At 37.6% G+C, this 21,021-nt stretch overlaps 3 protein-coding genes across 5 annotated transcripts; all 3 read right to left on the bottom strand.

Annotated features, from left to right (window-relative positions):
• Positions 1–367: 367 nt before the first annotated feature.
• Positions 368–1,327, bottom strand: LOC121743891 (NDR1/HIN1-like protein 13). The gene has a single exon (XM_042137280.1). The coding sequence runs from the start codon at positions 1,253–1,255 to the stop codon at positions 464–466; it is 792 nt and encodes a 263-aa protein (XP_041993214.1). The 5' UTR covers positions 1,256–1,327; the 3' UTR covers positions 368–463.
• Positions 1,328–7,324: 5,997 nt separating this feature from the next.
• On the bottom strand, positions 7,325–10,374 carry LOC121742973. The gene is made up of 6 exons (XM_042136127.1): positions 9,727–10,374; positions 8,469–8,862; positions 8,179–8,263; positions 8,001–8,087; positions 7,653–7,898; positions 7,325–7,553 (listed from the first exon to the last, which is right to left on the bottom strand). The coding sequence occupies exons 1-6, from the start codon at positions 9,873–9,875 to the stop codon at positions 7,480–7,482; spliced, it is 1,035 nt and encodes a 344-aa protein (XP_041992061.1). The 5' UTR covers positions 9,876–10,374; the 3' UTR covers positions 7,325–7,479.
• A 4,651-nt stretch (positions 10,375–15,025) lies between these two features.
• LOC121745169 (ETHYLENE INSENSITIVE 3-like 1 protein) lies at positions 15,026–17,898 on the bottom strand. 3 transcript variants are annotated; one of them, XM_042138970.1, is made up of 2 exons: positions 17,696–17,898; positions 15,026–16,938 (listed from the first exon to the last, which is right to left on the bottom strand). In XM_042138970.1, exon 2 carries the CDS (start codon positions 16,859–16,861, stop codon positions 15,287–15,289), a length of 1,575 nt encoding a protein of 524 aa, XP_041994904.1. In that variant the 5' UTR covers positions 16,862–16,938; positions 17,696–17,898; the 3' UTR covers positions 15,026–15,286. The 3 variants fall into 3 exon arrangements, with proteins under 3 accessions (XP_041994904.1, XP_041994905.1, XP_041994906.1); XM_042138971.1 differs by lacking the exon at positions 17,696–17,898 and adding an exon at positions 17,362–17,685; XM_042138972.1 differs by lacking the exon at positions 17,696–17,898 and adding an exon at positions 17,529–17,681.
• Positions 17,899–21,021: the final 3,123 nt, after the last annotated feature.

The following is a 21,021-nucleotide window of genomic DNA, read 5'->3' as shown; positions in this document are numbered from 1 at the left end:
GAATAATATCCATTTAAATCATAAATAAATGAATAATAGCCATTTAAATCATAAAGTTTGGTCAAATTATGGTATGTCTCACCAATTCCGAAATTAAAAAAATTAAATCCCGAAGATTCAATTTTTCTCAATTATTGGCGTTTTAAAATGGTATTCAAAATGATGTTTTTCATTAAAATAAGCAGTATTTTTTCTTTTATAGGAGTATTTCTTTATTTTCGTACTATTTTCTACTTATTTTGTTGAAATATTGTTGTTTTAATTAACAAAAAATAGTTAATTTGTGCATGGATGGGACATTAAAAAAAATTGAAATTTAGTGATTTAAGTAATACTCTAGTTTTAAAACCCAAAGGACAGATCGGAATTTAATCAAATTTTAGATTTAAATGAATATTATCTCAAAAATACACAGCATATGAAATTTATTTAAGGTAAGCAAAAATGAATGAATTGATCCGATCTATCCTAAAAGTTTAACGCTATAATCACAATGCTTAGAAACAATTTGTGCTTTGTCACTCAACTTGTCCAAAACGACGTCGCACTTCACCTTGGCGGTGATTGCCCACGTCTTAACGGCTCCTACTTTAAACTTAACGGGCGCCTCTACCGTCAACACTAACGGCACTTTCCCGCGGCTCTGCGCATTCCTTAACTTCGTTTTCACGGCACTGCCGAGAACGATGCCGGAACCCGCGACCGTCACCTGCACCACCGTCACGTTCTTCCTCGGCTGGTAGAAATCGGGCAAAACGCCGTAACCGAGCATCACTCCGTCGTAGTAAACATTTACGGAGCTTTCCTTCAAATAGTAGATGCCGACCTTGCGATTAGGGTTCTCGGCTCTGACGATGACGTCGAATCCCGGTGAGATCGGCGAGGTGGAAGTTAGATTCATTCCGTGTACAGAGACTTTGGTCACTGTGTAACTCGGCGATTGGAATCCGAAGACGAGGTACATCGCTACGGCGGAGACGGCGGCGGCGATGATCAGGAGGAAGAGGAGGCATAAGGTGAAGCAGCAGCATCTGCAGCAGAAGCTCCGGCGTTCTCTATCGCGGCTGAGCTTCTCGTATTTTGCGGCGTTTCCCGGCGGAGGATAGCGGAAGATCTGCTCTCTCGGTAGCTGGAAGACGTAGGTTGCGGGTGGAGGAGCCAGATTCGTCGGCGGCGGCTTCTTAATCTGGTCGGACTTAGCCTGTGGTGGTGCGGCAGTTGAGGGCGGAGGCGGAGAGTCTGCGGCGGCAGCCATTCTTCATAAATCAGCGGCGGAAGAGATGGAAGAAACGGAATGGGAAATCGGAAATTGGGAATGAGGAAGGCAGTAAAGATATCTGTATATAGTTGTATACACACACGCAGCGTGGAGATTTTTTGAATTTTTAAGTCTGTGTGTGTGTTTGATGAGTTGGCATCCACGTAAAAACAGTTGTTAATTTAGGTATTTTGTTGCACTAATTAAAATTTTATTTATTTCATTCTGAATATCTCAAACCAAGATTTTGTTATGAATGATATCTTTTGGGTGTATATAACAAGAAATTTTCAGAATTTTTAGTGATGAATTCGATTTTGGTGATATTTTGGATTTTGGAGAAATGAAGATCTCCAATCTTCTTAACAAAGAAAATACACAACGAATACTAAAAATGGTATTAGATGTAATTTTTGCATCTAATTATAACAAGTAGGAATGAGCTCAGTGATATTATATTCCATTCTTCCCATTCAAATTAAAACATTCTGTTTCGGCAACAAATTTTATGCATTTTAGGAATACTGAACGGTGGATAAAATAAAATGAGAATATAATAGAAGAGAATAAACAGGGATTTGGATGATCTTTCCATTTTCAAAAAATATCAACATGAAATGAATGAAACCTTTCAAAACGAAAAATGTATTGTTTGGATAAGAAGGTTTTTTTATCAAGGGACATATTTGTAAAAGTTCATGACCATATTTTATTTATAGAAACTGAATATAAAATTTAAAGGTTGCATGGACTAGTATGCTGTATTATATACATACATAAGTAGTAATTTGTTATACTATGTAGAATATTATTTGACTATATAAATTTATTTTCATTTGCATATATATTTGGTAGTCTAGGCAGTATTTAACAATCTCAACTGTCAGACCAAGTTCCTTTTGTCTCCTAAATTTTATTGGACTAATAACAGATCTAACTTAACCTTTTTTAACAAAACAAATAAATTGCTTAATATAGAGAAAATATAAAAGCATTTTAAACTTAATTTTTATGCTGAGAGCATCCACATCGGCGAGCATGCAGTCGTCCGTCCGTTCGTGCCAGCGGCACGGAGACGCTGTCCGCCGCTGCGCTCGCGCCGCTGGCACGGCGCTGCTCGATGCATCGAGCACGTCCGTGCCAGCGAGCAGGCGACGTGGCGCGTTCTGATTGGCCAACGGCATATCCGTTGAAATCATTTTTTTAAAAATCGAAAATAATACCCCCAAAAAAGAATCACAATCCCAAAAAAAGACCGTTTTTGCCCTTTTTCTATATTTTTTTGAATTTTTTTCCCCAAAATCATCTATAAATACACACATTCATCATCAAATTTTCACATCAAATAATCTCTCATTCATCTCTCATTCATATTTATCATACAACTTATATACACCTTCATCTCTCACTCAAAACCTCAAATGGATTTCACCAATCTCATTGCGGAAGCGGAGCGCGAAGAACAAGAATACTACGAACAACATCGTGCCGCTTATGAAGCATATGTCGCAGCGAATACCCCCACCCCTCCTCCTCAACCAACTAGATCAACTAGCCGCTACATCCATCGTGACCGGGAGGGAGCCCACGAAAGGCTCGTTGCCCACTATTTTTCCGACCAGCCGCGGTTTTCGGAAGATTACTTTAGGCATCGTTTTCGCATGTCAAAGCGTTTCTTCATGCGTATTGTCAACACATTGTCCGCCCGTGTTGAATACTTCCAAACAGGTCCAAATGCAGTCGGTCGGCAAAGTCTCTCGGCGTTGCAGAAGTGTATGCGTGCCATTCGACAACTCGCTACTGGGCAAACGGCCGACCTCTTCGACGAGTATTTGCATGTCGGTGAGTCCACTGGAATCATTTGTCTTAAAAAATTTTGCGAGGACGTTCGTTCAGCTTTCGGTGATAAATTCTTTCGGGCACCCACCACCGATGATTGCCAACGGTTGCTTCGTCTTCACGAAACAGTCCATGGCTTTTCCGGTACGCTTGGCAGCATTGACTGCATGCATTGGAGGTGGAAGAATTGTCCGACTGCTTGGAGGGGGCAACACTTAAGCGGCCACAAAGGCGGCAGCCCAACACTTATCCTTGAAGCGGTCGCCGACTACCGCCTATGGATTTGACATGCATATTTCGGTGTTGCCGGATCCAACAACGACTTGAACGTGCTCTATTCTTCATCCCTCTTCAATGATGTGTTGAATGGTGTAGCACCGGCGATCGACTTCACCGTCAACGGAAATGTATACCACATGAGTTACTATCTCGCCGATGGTATCTACCCAAGGTGGTCAACTTTCATGAAGACGCTCAGCAACCCGCAAGACCCGAGACGAGTTCTTTTTGCGCAGCGTCAAGAGTCCGCGCGGAAAGTCGTCGAAAGAGCCTTTGGGGTCCTTCAAGCCCGATTCAACATTGTGAAGGCCCCGTCTCGACTGTGGTACGTGAAAAATATCGCCGACATCATGTACACGTGTATTATCTTACACAACATGATTATAGCCGACGAAGGACCGAGGGCGGCTAGCTTTTACGACGAGGATGAAGCCGGAAGCTCAAGCGCGAGGTCTCCCCCACGCCGAGGTGTGCATACGACGGTGGGTGAGAGGATCGAAACAAGGCACACAATGCGCGATACTCGAACTCACGTTGAGCTACAAGAAGACCTAATCAAACACATGTGGGCGAAATTCGGCCACGAGTAGTGGGTTTTTTAATTTTATGAATTTAATTATGTAATTTTTAATTTTTAGGAGTTTAATTATGTAATTTTTAATTTTTAGGATTTTAATTATGTAATTTTTATTTTTTAGGATTTTATTTATGTAATTTTTAATTTTTAATGTATTTTTTAATATTATTTCGGGTATTTTTAGTGCATTTTAATTTTGTGGAAATGTTTTTATTTAAATTGAATAATGGAATTGTGGAACCCTTGTGCTCGTCCTTGCGAAAAAGTATGAATGTGGGTGTTGTGCTCTTGCCTAAGAGAATGCAGAAAAAGTGGGGTCGGGTCCACATCCGTCCTCGTTGGCAAGAGTACAGATGTGGATGTTGTAAACGTATGAGACTAATCCTCCAAGTCTATCTCAAATTGTGTTATATTCTTACGTTTGTCGTAACTTGTGTATTGTGAGTTAAATATTAGTACTCCTACTACTACTAAACAATACCAATCAATAAATCAATTAACGTGCTGATGTAATCATGGACATGTCGTTTATACTTGGACAAAATTAAACTTATAACAAAAAAATATAATTAAATCAAACAAACACATAAGACTTAATCTAGATTGCTAAATTACTTTATGTTGTTGTGACCGTGTCTTCGTTGTCCCGGCCATCCATTTTATTTTCACCATTATATTGTTACTTATAATAATCTTAATTTTATTGTACATGAAAATTACTAATCTGCCACATGTAATTTGCACGCCATGCCGGCTAAACCAGTATCTTTCTATTGAGATTTGAGGCATACATGAAATTATGGTTATTAGTGTAGAGAAAAAAATAAAATTAGCAAGAGACACGTAACGATTTTGTATTTGTAAAGTTAGCAAGAGACACGTAACGATTTTGTATTTGTACTTGTAAAACCAAAAACAAGATAAGTTTTTTGTTCGACGTCTGAAAAATAGATTATTTCGAAATGATCAGTTTTTGTTCTCTATATTTGTTGTGATTCCCTCTCATAATAAGTGACTTGCTTGCTCTACCTGTTTATCAACACTACTAAAATCATCCGCACCGATAGACTTCATAATAAAGTTAAGTATATAATTCTCATTAAACACCACATTCTGACTGTAAATTACTTTATTCTCTGAAGATGGCCAGATTCTAACGATACATCAAGAGCTAATGAAATCCCTTTTTAGTTTATCACTAAATTAATTCAATACTCTAATTTTTGTATTATTAATTAATTAATTAATAATTTTTGGTACTAGTATTTGGCAGTGTACCCTTAGAGCATCCATAATGAGGCGCCCTATGGGACGCCCTATCATGTGCCACATCAGCATTTTATCCTCCTACCCTTCCACCTGCAGTGAGATGTCCTATAGTCCGCCCTATAGCACCACAATTTAATTTTGTATTTAATTTTTATGTTTACAAATATATCAAGCAAAATAAATTTAAAAAGCACCACAATTAAGGCAAATCCTAAATTTACTTCATTAATAAAAAAAAGTTACAAGAGTGGAGATAAAAAACAAGTGCACTACAGATAAAAAGCGCATACTCTAAATCATTCCCAACTTGCGGCGCAGATCATCGATCATCCACTTGAGGTATTCGGCTTCACCCGGGTCCTCGCACTGCCTAAGGGCATTGTGCGTGTCCAACAACATCCTCTGGTTGGCGGCCGCCACCAACTCCCCGTAGGCATGAGCCGCAGCCAAAGTCGGGGTCAGGGTCGCGGTCGGGGCCGGGTTCATTGAGGATGTCGCCTTCGCCTTGCCCTTGTTCTTAGCAGCCTTGTTGTCAATGGAACGTCGGGAGGACATCGGTGTGCCCGAACTCTCATCCTCGTACATCGGCTGATTGAGGTCCATCTGAGGGGCGCCGTTGTCGCTGCCCGTATAATCACCGGCGGCGGTGTTCTTCGTCCTCTTCGACGCAGCCGATATGGGCAGAACCCCTCCTTGGAACTTCTGCTTGTCCTTCACGATCAGCCAGGAGGAGTAGTGCTTGAATTCGTCATACAATGAAATGTACGACGCAAACACTCTATCGCGCACATCAGTCAAACTCTCGCCGCTGCCCTGCTCCCTCAAGCACTTCTCGTACTCCGCCGAGAACAAATTGAGCTGCTTCTTCATCTGATCCCAGTGCTTGCGGAGCTGCTCCCTATGGCGCTTGTAGGCGGCGGCCGGCTTGGTCTCGTTGTAGCGCTCAGTGATGCGCTCCCAGTACCCGATTTGCTTTTGGTTGTTGGCAAACACCGGGTCCTCTGAAATATCAACCCAACACTTCGTCAGGAGAATGCTTTCTTCCTGGCTGTAGTTCGTCCTCCCTGGGGCGAATTCTTCATTCTTCTCAGGAGGCGGCAACTTTTGGGCTCTTTGCATGTTCCTCTTCTTCTTAGGGCGGAGCCCGAGGCGGCCGCGGGGGGGGGAGAGGGCGGGTGGGAGACGGCTCCATGTCTGACAGCCCGTACGAATCCGTGCTGAAATCCGGATCGTACTAGGTGTTGGAGTTGAAGGGCCGGTATTCGTCAGGGTCTGTACCCGGCCACCGTGCACCACCATCGAACATCGGAAATCCGTCGGGACTATTCGGATTTGGGAAATTACCGGGATTCATTATAAATTGAAATAGAGAGAATGAGATGAAAGAGTGAATGGAAGAGTGAAAGGAAGAAATAGAAGTGTGGTGTGTATATATAAATTTTGAAGAATAAAAAAAAGGAAAACGCGTTGCATCGGGCGTGTTATCGTCCGCGTGGCCCGCAATGGGGCGGACGATAGCACGCTCGATACGTGTTCCATGGCCTATCGTCCGAGGACGATCCATAGGGCACGGACGATGCATCGGGCATCGTCTGCATAGCTACAGTGGTGGACGATAGCACGCCCGATACATCGGGTGGACTAGCGTCCGCCTCACCGTGGATGCTCTTACGAAAGCTAGTCGTGGTTCCAACTGAAGGTTCAAAAGACCAAAACTAGCACAAAAAATTTGCAATATACTTGCCTCTGTCTCCCGCAACAAACAAAAGGCTCTTTTTTTGTTATTTTAGTTTAGCCACCAATAAGAATTGGATTCAATTTTACTATAAATAATACTCCATGTAAACCTTATTCCACTATAATTATTCTTTTTAACTCATATTTCTTATAATCCATATCATACTCAATTGTGACTCCCAATCGCAAACAAAGAGAGCACTAGTATTTTAAATAATTAAATGACTATCCAGAAATGTAAGAATTGCAAATAAAATTATTAAGAATCTACTCTATGCAATTAAACATTACCATTGAAAATGTCTATTAACAAAAATTACAACAATAATTTGTAGACCATTCTTCTTGCACCAAGACAAACTGTGTGAGTAAATAATTCAATTTTATTTCTTTTGAAATAAATCACTCCATTTATACGTTACAATCAACCAGCGCAGAGCAAAAAAAATGAAAAAGTGCCAGTAAAAAAATATAAGTGTCTGTCTGCAGGAGCGATTCTTCTCTCTGTTGATACGAGCCTTCAGAGTACCCAACCAAGTTTCTCAAAACCGAATGTAACGATAATCGGTCCTCCTAAATCCCCGAGCAAACACCCTGCAAACAATTAAATCAAAAAATACTTAGTACTATAAATTACTAGTAATTACGATTGATCAACTATGGTTATCATCACAAATTGTTATGGCGTCATACCAACCCACTGCCCCGTTGAGGGACGAATCAACGTAGCTCCAATGCCAGCTCCGATAGATGCAAAAACGAGTGAGGAAACACATCGGACACTGGTACCATAAACCTTCTTTCCGAGTGTCTTAATTTCCTCGGCTGTATCAATTGTTGCATCACTGTCATTCTTGGATTTAGTTATAGTGTAAAGAAATCCATATATATTGACGCCAACTTGAACAGCCCACGAAGCTACAACTCCGAGGAGATGTCCTGGTAATATGAAGATAGGTATTAGCAAAATCGAGAAAGAATGATACTACAAGGTTTCATCAATGAAAGCCTAATCAAGAGCCTAAGGTTTAGATGTGTGACCTCTGAGGGTGGTTCTGCTGACACAGAAACAGAATGTACAAGTTGGCATTTTCCTTGCTGCCTTCCGAATTGCGGATTTGGGAACATCTGTGATGGTTAATATGTAAAGTGAGGCGTTTAGAGAACATGTGAATAATTGGTATTAAAAAAATTAATGAGTAAAGATTATAAACATTACCCTTGAGAAGTTTCCATGCTATGCGTTGTGAAGCAAAATGAACAGCAAGTCTTTCGAGGATACGCCTTGTGGTAACCACACTCGTCTGAACATGGAGCCAAAAAGTATCGGTTACGGTGAAGACTTCATGTATGGTTCTCATCAATATTGAGTTATGGCACAATAGAGTGGAAAAATAAACTATACAATTGCTTTCATAAAAAGATCACCAACACAGTAGGATAATGAGATAAGACACCATAACCTATAATTTTTAGGCTGATATCAACTTATCAAGTGAAGAATATTACCTCACGCGCTATTTGTATCACTGATTTCTTAAATGGCTCAACCAAATCTACATGATGTTCTTCTGGATTCTCAACTAGAAAATCTTCCTCGTCATCTTCTCTGGGTGGACGGGGTTCCAAAAGAGGCAAATAGAATAACATAAAAGACCTCAATGATGTCAGGCCAAAATTTTTCCAATGAAATGCTGAGAAGAGTGGTTTCAGCTGGATGTCATACTGCTTGAAACTGTCTCTTACTTCATTCCCGAAAGTATTCCAAGTCGAAAAACTTTTACTGTTCTTCACACCAACAGATGCATCAACATAGCCAACTTGCCCGCTCTGCATAACAGAACTGAAATCTTCATCTAGGACTGCACCAGCATCACAATAGGCAATGTGCATAGGGCCATCCCTGAGATAAATCGTGGATATATTAATACTAACCAACCATCAGATCAACCACAAGCAATACAAAGTAGTATTATGATACAAATAAATTATTGGACACAAGACTTTTCATAAGCCTCGGATACTATATCGACCTCGCATAGCATGAGAACCCTCACACAAAAGTCACCCTTGAAAACAGTACATTCTAGAAAGAAGTTAGAAAAATGACTGGCAAATATACAGCAATAACAAAAAACTGCCTTTTTTTATTCCAATACTAATATAAACATAACAATGAAAATCTCCATTGCTTATGATAATCTCAACAGTTATACTTTCTTCAGATCATAAAGTGGCTTTTACTGCTTAGGATTACAAAATACATGAATGATCATTTTCATACTTGATCACGATAATTATGCAATCCTAGTCTTAAAGCCTGATACTAACCAAGCAAGTCATCTCATACTGTAAAAGTAATCAACAGTTTTACGATGCCCCATACGTTTTCAATCCGATATCAGTAAAGAATGGACTGGTCTATGCAGTGATGTTTTGATCTATCTATTCTAATTCATAACGTTAAACGCCTCGAAAAGATATACTTAAAAGAAAAGAAGCAGAAGCCAATGTTTTCCTACATCAATCAATAATTTAGTGGAGTACTATAACTAATCAATCTCCTATTATACATCACTATCATTCCATTAACATTTCAATTCCACCTAAGCTGAGATAGAAAAATGACAACTTTTCCCCCAAAACATTACTGGGTTGGAACAAATAAAAGAAAAACTAAAGTAATCCACCAAAACATCAATAGTCGAATCCTTCAACCAACTGCATTTGTCAAACAGAGATATACACATAATTAAACACAACTTACCCAAACAAAGCTCGATATGCAAAAGGAATTGCAATGGCGAAAGAAGTGGCGGCGGCGGATGAAGCACCCACAAAGCTTTCGGAGAATAGGCCTCTGGAGCTAAAGTTGGAATTTTTCGTAAGCGCTTCATGTATTGCCTTGGTCGCCATTGTTGGGAGTTCGTGATCGTTCAAAAACTCAAGTCCAATTTATCAATTTCCTAAATCATAGCAGGGTGCTGACGCTACTTAACCACCAATGATCATGCTTCTTTGCTTGCAAACCCTAAACCGGTGAAGATTTACAATACGATCGACAGTTTTTGGGCGATTATTGCCGTGAATAAGTAGAGATGAATATCTAAAATCGGCTGCTCACTCAAACCCTAGCTTGAGGAAGAAACTCATCAGTGCATTGGGCTTGGTCGGCGTGGAATTATTATAATATAATCAAAATGTAAATTTTGAAAAGCTAACCAAAATCTGATTACATTATTTGTAGTGTCAAGAATAGAAATATAGTACTCCAATTGTAATTTGTAACTCTTTCGAAAAGTTTTTACAAAAAAATATACTAGTAGTAATACACATTTTTTCATAATGATGTAATTTTACTTTAAATATATCTGATTAGTAGTACAGTAGTATTAGTTTGATAACATATGACAAAAGTTAATTTTATCATGTACTCCCTACTATTGTAGTACTATTAGGCCCCGTTCGGTTTCCGGGACAAACATAATGTAATCCTATCTTCTTAAATTATCAGATGTTCGGTTACCACTGTCCACCTAAACTTGGCCCGCAACTATTGATCTGGGCCCGTCTCAGCCCGTCTTGACATACTCCTTTTCTCCTTAATCTTGTGACTATCCATCAGAGCCCACCCCCTACGACTAAATTATCCGCCTCTCGTTCCTCTCTCAACCAATGCTTTGTTCGAAGGAGAGAGAAGATCTGGGTTGGAGAAGAAGACACCAATTTTCATTTATTTATTTATAATCTTGGTTGGACAAGAAGCCACCCCATTTTCATTTATTTATTTTTCCTAAATATGTTGTCACATATATATAACACTTGTCATTTTTTATGGAATCCACGTGTCTTAATTGAGTGTACAAGCAAAAAATATAATAAAAGAAGTGATGGAGTGTCGATTGTTGCATTGTAATTTTTTTTTCATGTAACTTTTAATTAGTTAATAATTTTATATTTAAAAAACAAATGAATTAATATTTATTAACTGTATCATATAATGAATAGATTTAAATTGTATTGTAAATTTTATAATAAATAAGCTTAATTAATGATAATTTTTATATTAGTTTGATTAATAGAACTTTTAACTAATATTGTATCTTGGACATAGTCTCTTCAACCAAACACCAATATAAAATTTAGTAATACTAATTTAGTCCAAGACAAGACCCATCTTATCTTATCCTATATTGAATCTCATTATTATTTTATCTTTTCAACCGAACGCCACCTTAGTTTCTTACTTAAAAAAGGAATTACATTATCAATTAATAATACAAGGAGATAAATACGTACTATGTTTTCTAACCTTACAAAATAAATATATAACCACTTTTGATAATCAATAAATCAAAGTACTCAATTTTACTATTATTTCGTAATAAAAATCAATTACTACTACTAGATTGAATGGCCAAGCTGGGTCTTTCTCATTTTCCTCTTTTTAGTAATAAGATAGGTAATAGGTTTAACAAAATTGGGCAATTCATGAGTAAGAGCATCCATAATGGGGCGCCCTATAGCGCGCCACGTCAGCAGTTTTGTCCTCCCACTTATAATGGGGCGCCCTAAGGCACGCCCTATATGTTTTAATATTGTTATGTTAATTAATTTAAATGTTTTCAAATATACAATGCAAACTAATTTAAAAACACAACGAGTAACCAAAAACCGGCGAAGATTGCATTAATAATTACACAAAAGTTAAACGGTTCTAGTTGGCCAATCTACCAAATTCCCAACTTCCGACGCAACTCATCGATCAACCCCCGGAGAATTTCGGCTTCGGCGGGGTCCATACACTTCTCGAGGGCCTTGTGCGTCTGCAACAACGTCTTCGCCATCGAGGCTGCTGCCAACGACTCATACGCGGCGGTCGTCGCGCTCGGGGCCGGAATCAGTCGAGGATGATGTCGCTGCCGCATTCCCCTTGGCCTTTGCAGCCTTGACGCCTATGGGACGCAGGGAGGACATCGGTGTGCCGGAACTCTCAATGTCCTCGTATGTCCGGTTGAGGTCCACCGGACGAGTTCCGCTTTCGCTGCTCGTGTAACCACCAGCTTCTTTTTGGCGGGGGCGGAAGCCGCGGCGGCGGATGGGGTGGCGTCTGCGGCGGCGCGGCGGGAGGGGGCGACGGGTCGGTTTGGAGACGGCTCCATGTCATCCAAACTATATGATTCCGTAATGAATTCGGGATCGTATTGTGTGTTGGCGTCGAACGGCCGATATTCGTCGGGTTCTGTACCCTGCCAACGCGCCTCCCCAAACATCGGACTGTTGGGACTTGCATCCATTTCATCGAAATAACAAAAATGTGAGTTTCGAGAGTGAAATCGTGAAAATTAAACACTACAAATGAAGGTGGGGTAGGGGTATTTATACAAAAATTAAAAAATGCGTGGCATCGTCGACGACCATCGTCCGTCGATCCCGCAATGGGGCGCCCGATGGCGCGGACGATAGCACATCGTCCGCGCCCATCGTTCGCCGAGCCCACAATGGCGCGGACGATGGCGGGCACCCACAATGGGGCGGACGATGGCACGCATCGGGCGTGTCATCTGGCGTCCCATTGTGGATGCTCTAATAAAAAAATCGATGGGTGCAGAATTGGAGCCCACTTCTTTAATAACATTGGGCGATTTTGATTATCAAACATGGGTATAGTTTGGTCTTTTCAATTTTTTCTTACATTACTTTTATATATATTTTATTCTTTTTACTATAAATACACTAATTTTGGTCTTTTCTGTTTTTTTTTCTAAATCAAAAACCAAACAAATGTGATAAATTAAAACTTATGTGGTAATCAAAACCGAACCATTGTGATTTTCTTAATTAAAATATACTCTAAAATTTAAATTTCATGTAATCACATCCATTTTTGCCATCTGATTCATCAAAGATGTCTCCGTCTTCAATGTTCGTCTCCATCTCTAAAACCTGTTGCCACTGCATCATTATCCAATTTTAAACAATTGCTTTGTTTTTTGATTCAAGAGGAAAATTAGAAAAGACAAAAGTTTGTGTACTTGTATTTAAAAAATAGTAAGATTTTAGAGAAAAAAAATATTGAAAGCCCATATAATTACGACAGAATAATCTCAAATAAAATCATTACTGTGATAAGAGAAACATATATCTTCATTGTTTCATTTCTATATTTGTTCATCCACAAAAAAATTGTCTAATATGCTACAAATAACACTATTAGATCAACGATTAAACTTTACTCAAATATTTGCCCAAATATCATCTCACATAGTACCATATAATAATATAGATCCTATCACTACGAAGTAACGCTCAACTAAAATCATTAAAATTTGCGTCACTATACATGAACAACGTTTTTTTATGGGCGGAGTCACGAAAGAATCATGTGATGTGCAAACAAAGTAACAAACATAAGTCAATTGAGGCACGAAATAAGCGTGATGTGCAAACAGACATACGTCAATGGATGTACATGAAGACTTGTGAGACCCAACAATTTATGGAAGTTTTTAAATAGAAGGAACATCTTTTTAGGTTCACAAACTTTGTCAAAGTATCATTTTAGGTCCGTAAACTTTGAAAATATCATTTTAGGTCCGTCAACTACAAGTTAATATCATTTACGATATTTTTAACTCTTTCTGGACGAAAATGCTCTTAAGGCCTTCAAAGGGCATTTTGGACAATTCTTAGAGTCCAACAATTTCTTTTACTACTCCCTCCGTCCCGGACTATTCGCACATTTCCTTTTCGACACGGGGATTAAGGAATGAGTGTATAGCAAAGTCAACAATTGCGGCTGTAGGTGATAATTTTTACTAAAAATGGAAAGAGTGCAAATAACTTGGGACGCCCAGAAAGGAAATAAGTGCAAGTAGTCCGGGACGGAGGGAGTACTATTTAATTTAAATGTAATTACAATTTGACGTAAAAAATATGTGTTAATTTTTCAATTATTAGATGACCAATTATTTAGGGATAGTGAATTGAAACTTGATACTTTATTTTATTTTTCAATCTAAACTGCATTTTAAGAACTTACTATAGGTGATTTATGAATTATATTTAGTTTATTTGTTTTGAAATTAGATAGCTATTAATATGGATTGTCATTCGGAGTATTATTTATATGAATTTCAGAATGGAGAACAATTAACATCCAAATTGAATTTAAATATAAAAATTTATCGTTAAAAATTGTTGGACTCTAGGTCTCTGATGCAAGATGAGTGGCGAAAGAATTGTCCAAATTGACCTCTGAATGTCTTAAGGGCATTTTCGTCCGGAAAAAAATTTAAAATACCTCAAATGATATTAACTTGTAGTTGATGGACCTAAAATGATATTTTCAAAGTTCACAGACCTAATATGATACTTTGGCAAAGTTCGTGGACCTCAAAAAATGTTCCATGTTTTAAATATCATTATTAAATTAAATAAATTTCAGAATTTGGAAAAAATTCCATTGTTGTATCTTGAACTCTGCGGGTAATTCCTCTCTCCTTTTTATATTCTTCTTTGCTCCAAGATTAATATCAAGAATTTGTAATAAAAACATGACAGTTTTTATGATTGATTACATTTATACTCAGTAGAGAAAGTTTTGACTTAATATATGCGACATAATGCTGAGAGAGAGGATACATACATGCATAGATAAACTCATAAAAGTGTGTGGATGCATGCACGCCTACATCTGCATGTGCATTAGCATGCCCAAAAACAGCAAACGAATTTGTGCCAATAAATAGTTGCTATAACAGGAACTATTGATCCAACTCTTTTGGTTAGGATTCAATGTATCCAACCTAATCTTATTTTAATTTTGATTAATTTATTTTGATAGAGGACTAATAACTTATAATTGGATCTGATCGTAATTACGAAAAAAACAAAAGTAGGATATTAAAACATAATTTTTCCCTTATTTGCATCGAAAATATTTGTTGCATTGAGACAAGTTTTATGGATGTGGATGAGTATCAACTGTGTGTGTGTTTGTGTGTTTGGGAGGGAGAGAGAGAGAGAGAGAGAGAGAGAGATCAGATATCGACATATCATAGATCTTGAGTCAACAAAATATATCCTGAAACATTAAAACACATGATATTTTAGGCTTTGTACATCAACAACCAAACATAATAGAAACAGAGCAAATAAAAACAAACCTACACAACAAAATTAAACTACTACTATTATAAACTACATATTCATATAATATCTACATAAACCTAATCTATTATTGCAGGATTCAAACATAAATCCTCATTTGCTTTATTACTCCATAACTCAAGCCATGTTCTGATTGAGGCCGCATCGTTAGCTCGTTAGTACCACATAGGCACATCCTGCTTCGCCATGTTGTCCCTCGGAAAGCCCTCGCCGAAGTCCGCCGACGCAGACATGTTGAACGGCGAGCTAAACATCGTCGGGAAACCATCAGCCGACCGGAACAGCCCACCATCATCGGCTACGTTCACAGTCTCCACCTCCTTTTTATTATTGCCTGCATTCAAATTGCTTTCGTAAAACGACATAAGCTCGTTGATCATCCTCTGCCCGTCTTCCGGAACCCCAGCTCCGGACAGATCGAAAGAGCCTGGATTCGGAGGAAACGCGGTTGGCAGCTTCATCCCGTTCATTTGATTGTTGTTGTTGAAGCTTGAAACTCCAAACTCAGGCTGGTGGTTGTGGTTGTCTCTCCAAGCTCGATCACGGCGAGCATCGCTGAAGAGTGTTGGCGGTTGATCCATCATCATCGTAGCGCCATTTGTGTCGTTGCTCGATTTTCGCTTCTTGGAGAAGTCCAAGTTGATGATGGATTCATCCTTGATGAGGGGATGAAACAGAGCGAGCGGGTTAGGCTTCTGCTCGTGCACGTCAAAGTTAGACGCCTCGACCCCTTCCACGTCGTACTCATTGATGGGGAATGGTCCGCTGCCCTCGGAGGAGGAGAGGGGCGGGCGGTGGTTGGGGTAGAGCACTCGAGCAATGGCTTCCTCTTGGTTAACAATGGCCAGCCACGTTGCGCTCTCCTTGGCCGTCATTTTGTCCTGCAAACCCTTGGACTGCCTCACGAGCTTCCGGATCTTAGCAATATCCGGAGACATGTGCTTGATGACAGCGGTCAGGACGCCAACCTTGAACGCCTTCTTCAAGTCGTGAGGCTTCTTGTAAGGCGGAGGGCCACCCTGGTCCCTCTGCAGGCCTAGCTGATGCCACCACTCCTCATTCCCAGTTGGCCACCACGGAGGAGAAACCCCCTTCTCCAACGGGAATCGCCTCTGGGGAGGGTCACAGTGCTGCATCAAAGCCGATAGCAGGGACCCGAGGGTGGTGTCCTGAAGCTCCTGCAACGTGTGAGGGGTCGGGCCAATAGCACTACACCCCTCCTTCTTGCCCGGGATCTTGTTATCCGATAGGTACTTAGCTATCGCAGCTGGCCCGTTGCGATCAAACCTCACCTTATCCTTCCACCACTCCCTCAGATTGTCAGAGGCCCCACTCACGGGCTTGCCATTCTCAGGGATGATCCCATACACGAACCCCTGAGCGTTGCACACTTCCATCATTTTCAACATGTACTTCAAGATCCCATCCTGCGCCCTCGACATCTTCTTCCTCCTAGCCTGCTCCTGCGAATGCGAATGCCATTGCTTCACACAATCAACACCTTCTCTCCCCTTGCTCATCTCCTTGAGCCGCTTCAGCCGCATCTTGTCCCTCCACATTCTCTTCTCGAGCTCATCCATGTCGATCTCCTCATCGGAGTAGTCATCATCCTCTGCCACGGCCTCGGCATCCGCCTCCGCAGGCTGCAGAGCACACGTATCTGCACCGTTTACAGGGAGAGATTGAAAGACATCAATGTCTCCAAACCCCATGTCTTCAAACATCATCATCGTTTCAGATTGTGAACTCTATTCAGCTTCAAGCTTTGAAATAGTTAAAAAGGAATCACCAAAAAAGGTGTTCCTACCTGCAAACATAGCAAATTATGAACATCAAGAAATTTGCAGCTAAGATTGCTGAAATTTATACAGAGACAAAATTAGAACACATGCAGAGATTACATTTCTGGTTTATTCGATTATACATTTATGCATAAATTTAGAATACTATTAAACCTAAGTAGTACTAAATTTAGCATATCACAGAAATCACATGAACTTTAACCAAAAAGTTGGAAAAGAAAAAGGTGAGCTTTCAGTTCAAAGTTTTTAAATTCTACTAAAATCTAAAAGCAAAACCGCAGATCTAACAGATTACAGAAAAAGGTAGCAATTGCAGAAGATGTATTAAAAAACATGAAAGCTGTGAAACAAATTGAAGCATCAAAAAGGTAAAAACTCATGCCACAGCCCAGAATCATCCGAAATTTGAATCAAAACGACTTGCATACAAATTGCGATATCAACTTCTCCAAAAAATCGGATCCACAAGCTGTTCACAAAGTCAGGGAAGAAAGAAGAAACCTAGTAATATTAATGAAACTGAAACCCCCCAATTTTCTAATTGAAAATATTACTAGTGGAGCAGTGAAGAAGAAAAACTCATCACGCAACCCACCTCTAATTCCGCACGTTGTCAAAATAAATTTAGTATTATAAACAACAAATCGATCAAAGACACCAACTTTTCAACCCAAAATGATGGAAGAAATAATTAGAAGCGTGCAAGAAATGAAGCAGTAAGGAAGGAAGGAAGGAAGGAAGGAAGAAGCAGTAGATAGTTACTGTTTTCTTTGTAGCTGAGAGAATTCCTGTGAAGGAGAAAAAGAGGTCGTCCAATCCCCTCTCCTTGGCGCAGAAAACTATTGACCCTGTGTAGAAAATGAGGAGAGAGGGATGGAGAGATTGATGGGGGGGGAGGGGAGTGTTATTTATAATGACATTTATTGGAGTGGTGCTTCGTAAATCGGATTGTCGTTTCGTGAAGCAGAGCCGTGTAAGAAAATTTAATACTCCTACAACCCGTGTGTGTGTGTGTGAGAGAGAGAGAGAGAGGAGTTTGGTTATTAATCAACGTTTTATTTCTCTAATTGGACCCTATATATTATTTAATATTCACCTAAAATTGACTTCTTTTTTTTCCTCAAAAAAAAATCAACATATTAATACAGGGCTCACTATTTAATGTTGTTTATTTCATTAAATTGACGTTTAATGTTGTTTATTTCATTAAAAAATAAATTATTTACTGTTCAGAGCGCTATTTCCTAACTGTATGAATTTCTATCTTTCTAATAATAATTTGAAATTTTAATTTATTTTATTAGTAAATGAGAGTTTGACTATTAATCGACCTTTTATTCCTCTAAATGGACCCTGGATATTGTTTATTACTAGTACTATTCACTAAAAATTGACATATAATGTTGTTTGTATCATTAAAAATAAGTCATTTGCTGATTTACTGATATTTTTGTAATACTATTTTTGTAGTCTTTGGAATATATTTTATTATCTTCTGTTGATGATTATATTTCAGTTATAAAATATATGGAAATATGTAAGTATGAAAAACTCCACCTTATAGAATTAGTATCAATTTCAGCAAATCGTGGCAAGAAACTTTTTCTGACGTGTGGCTTCGTGAAAAATACGCAAACTTGAACTTTATAACCAATTTTCACCAGCAGATTGATGTGACGATAAATGCGGAAAAATTAGGTGACTCTTGAGCTAAAGTTGAAGAAATTGCCGAGATAGTTAGAATATAAGCATAAAAGAAATGAGGCTTATTATTATTTCTAATAATTAATTCAAAATTTTAAGTTATTTGTTAGATTCACAACATGAGTTTAGCTTTTGATCAACGTTTATTTCCCTAAATGGAGCCTATATATTGTCTAATATTCACCTAAAATTGACATATAATGTTGTTTATTACATTAAAAACGAATCATTATCTGTACACACCAATATTTACTGAGTTAGTTAATTTATAGCTCTATAGTATAATGTATCACAAGGCATCATTCTACTATTACTCAATATACCATTTTCATTCGGTACCTAATTTATCTGAATCATTTGATTACCATCGTAAGATTTAAAAAATTATACGTACTGTATTTATTAAATTAAGTAGTGCAATTAAAGTAAAAGACAAAATAAAATTAATAAATATAAAAATTAAAATAGTGAATTTTGCTAAAAGATAAAATAACTCATTTAGATCTCGAAACATGTAAATTAGAAATGTAACTTAATTAACGAGGATGGAGAGAAAAGCTTTCTAATTAAACATGATAAACAACACAAAATTGAATTGCATGTTTTTGAGGGATGAGGAATGATCGATATTCTGTAATGTATATTTTTTATCTACGTCTATTTTTTTTTTGTACTACATTATCAAATAGAACATATATTATATCATCTTTTGTTGATGTTTATATTTTAATTTTAAAATATACGAAAAAACTCCACATTTATTGAATTAGTAGAATATATATATATATATATTAGATTACTGATTACGTGTAAATTTCAGTAAATAGTGGCCATACATTTTTTCTGACGTTCAAGTTCGTGAGAAATACGCAAACTCAAACTTTGTGACCAATTTTCACATGTAAAATGATGTGATGAATGACGATAGATGTAGAAAAATTAGGTGGATCTTGAGCGAAAGTTAAAGAAATAGCAAAAAATAGCAAAGATATATTTTATTCATGGAAGAAATGAGATCGAATCTTCTTATCCCTCTAATAATTAGAATCTTCTTATCCCTCTAATAATTAATTTGAAGTTTTAATTTGTTTTCTTTTTAAATGATAGTTTGGCCATTAATCGACGTTTTATTGCCGTAATTTGGCCCTATATATTGTTTAATATTCATTATAAATTGATATACATGTTGTTTGTTTCGATAAAAAACAAATCAATTACTGTTCACAATAATCTTTCACGAGTATGTTAATTTTTAGCTTTACATTAGTATAACTCTACTCCTAACCGTATTCTACTCGATCGTCATACTCTTTACTTCTAATTTAATTGATACATTGGCATTAAAAAATAGAATTGAAATACTACTGTAGTGTTTTAATAAATTCAGTTAAGAAAAAAAAGTAGAAGGAAAAATAAAATTTATAAATTAATAAATAAAAAAGAATGATTTTTTCCAAAAGAAAAAAATAATAAATGTGCTATCTTTTTTTATAATCATTTCTTAAAGCATACTATCTCATTAGTTAAACATGACAAACAACAATTAAGGAAGACAAAAACTTCTAAATTCACAGACTGAGCAAATAAAACAACTCAAAAAAGGATACACTCTTTGGTAGATGAAAATTGGTTGATATTCTAATGAGTATTTTCATTTACTTCTATTTTTTTTAATACCTTGTACTGATTTAGATAGAAAACATATTTCATTATCTTATGTTAATGTTTATATTTTAATTATAAAATATTTGGCAAGACATTTTCTGACGTTCGGTTTCATAAGAAATACGCAAACTCGAACTTTATGACCAATTTTCGCATGCATAATAATGTGACGAATTAGGTAAATATCAAGCGAAAATTAAAGAAAAAACAAATATAGTTAGAATCTAAACATGGACGAAATGAGGTCGAATCTTGTTTAACTTTATGATGATTAACTCAAAATTTCAATTATTTTCTTAGTAGATGAGAGTTTGCCTATTAATCGACGTTTTATTTCCCTAAATGGACCCCGGATATTGTTTAATATTAGTATTCACTAAAAAGCGACATATAATTTGCCTGTTTCAATAAAAAAAACAAGTTGATTACTGTTCACAGCAGTATTTCATGAGACTGATGAGAGTAGTGATTTATAGCTTTATTAATGTATAATTCTATTCCTAACCAGTAACCACCATTCCACGCGTTATACTCCTTCGATTCTTATTTAATTGACACATTTGTCTTAGACATAATAATTAGATTATAATGTTTAAATAAGTTCAGTTGAGAAACATAATCTAGGAGAAAAAATAAAATTAGTAAATAAAGAGATTCAAAAGAATTATTTTATCCCAGAGAAAAAATAACATGCATATTTTTCATTTATAATAATTTTT

The sequence above is a fragment of the Salvia splendens genome, chromosome 8 (assembly GCF_004379255.2).
Source record: "Salvia splendens isolate huo1 chromosome 8, SspV2, whole genome shotgun sequence".
Classification (NCBI taxonomy): domain Eukaryota; kingdom Viridiplantae; phylum Streptophyta; class Magnoliopsida; order Lamiales; family Lamiaceae; genus Salvia; species Salvia splendens.
The sequence above is the reverse complement of the archived record's forward strand: the minus strand, read 5'-3'. Positions and strand labels throughout refer to the sequence as shown.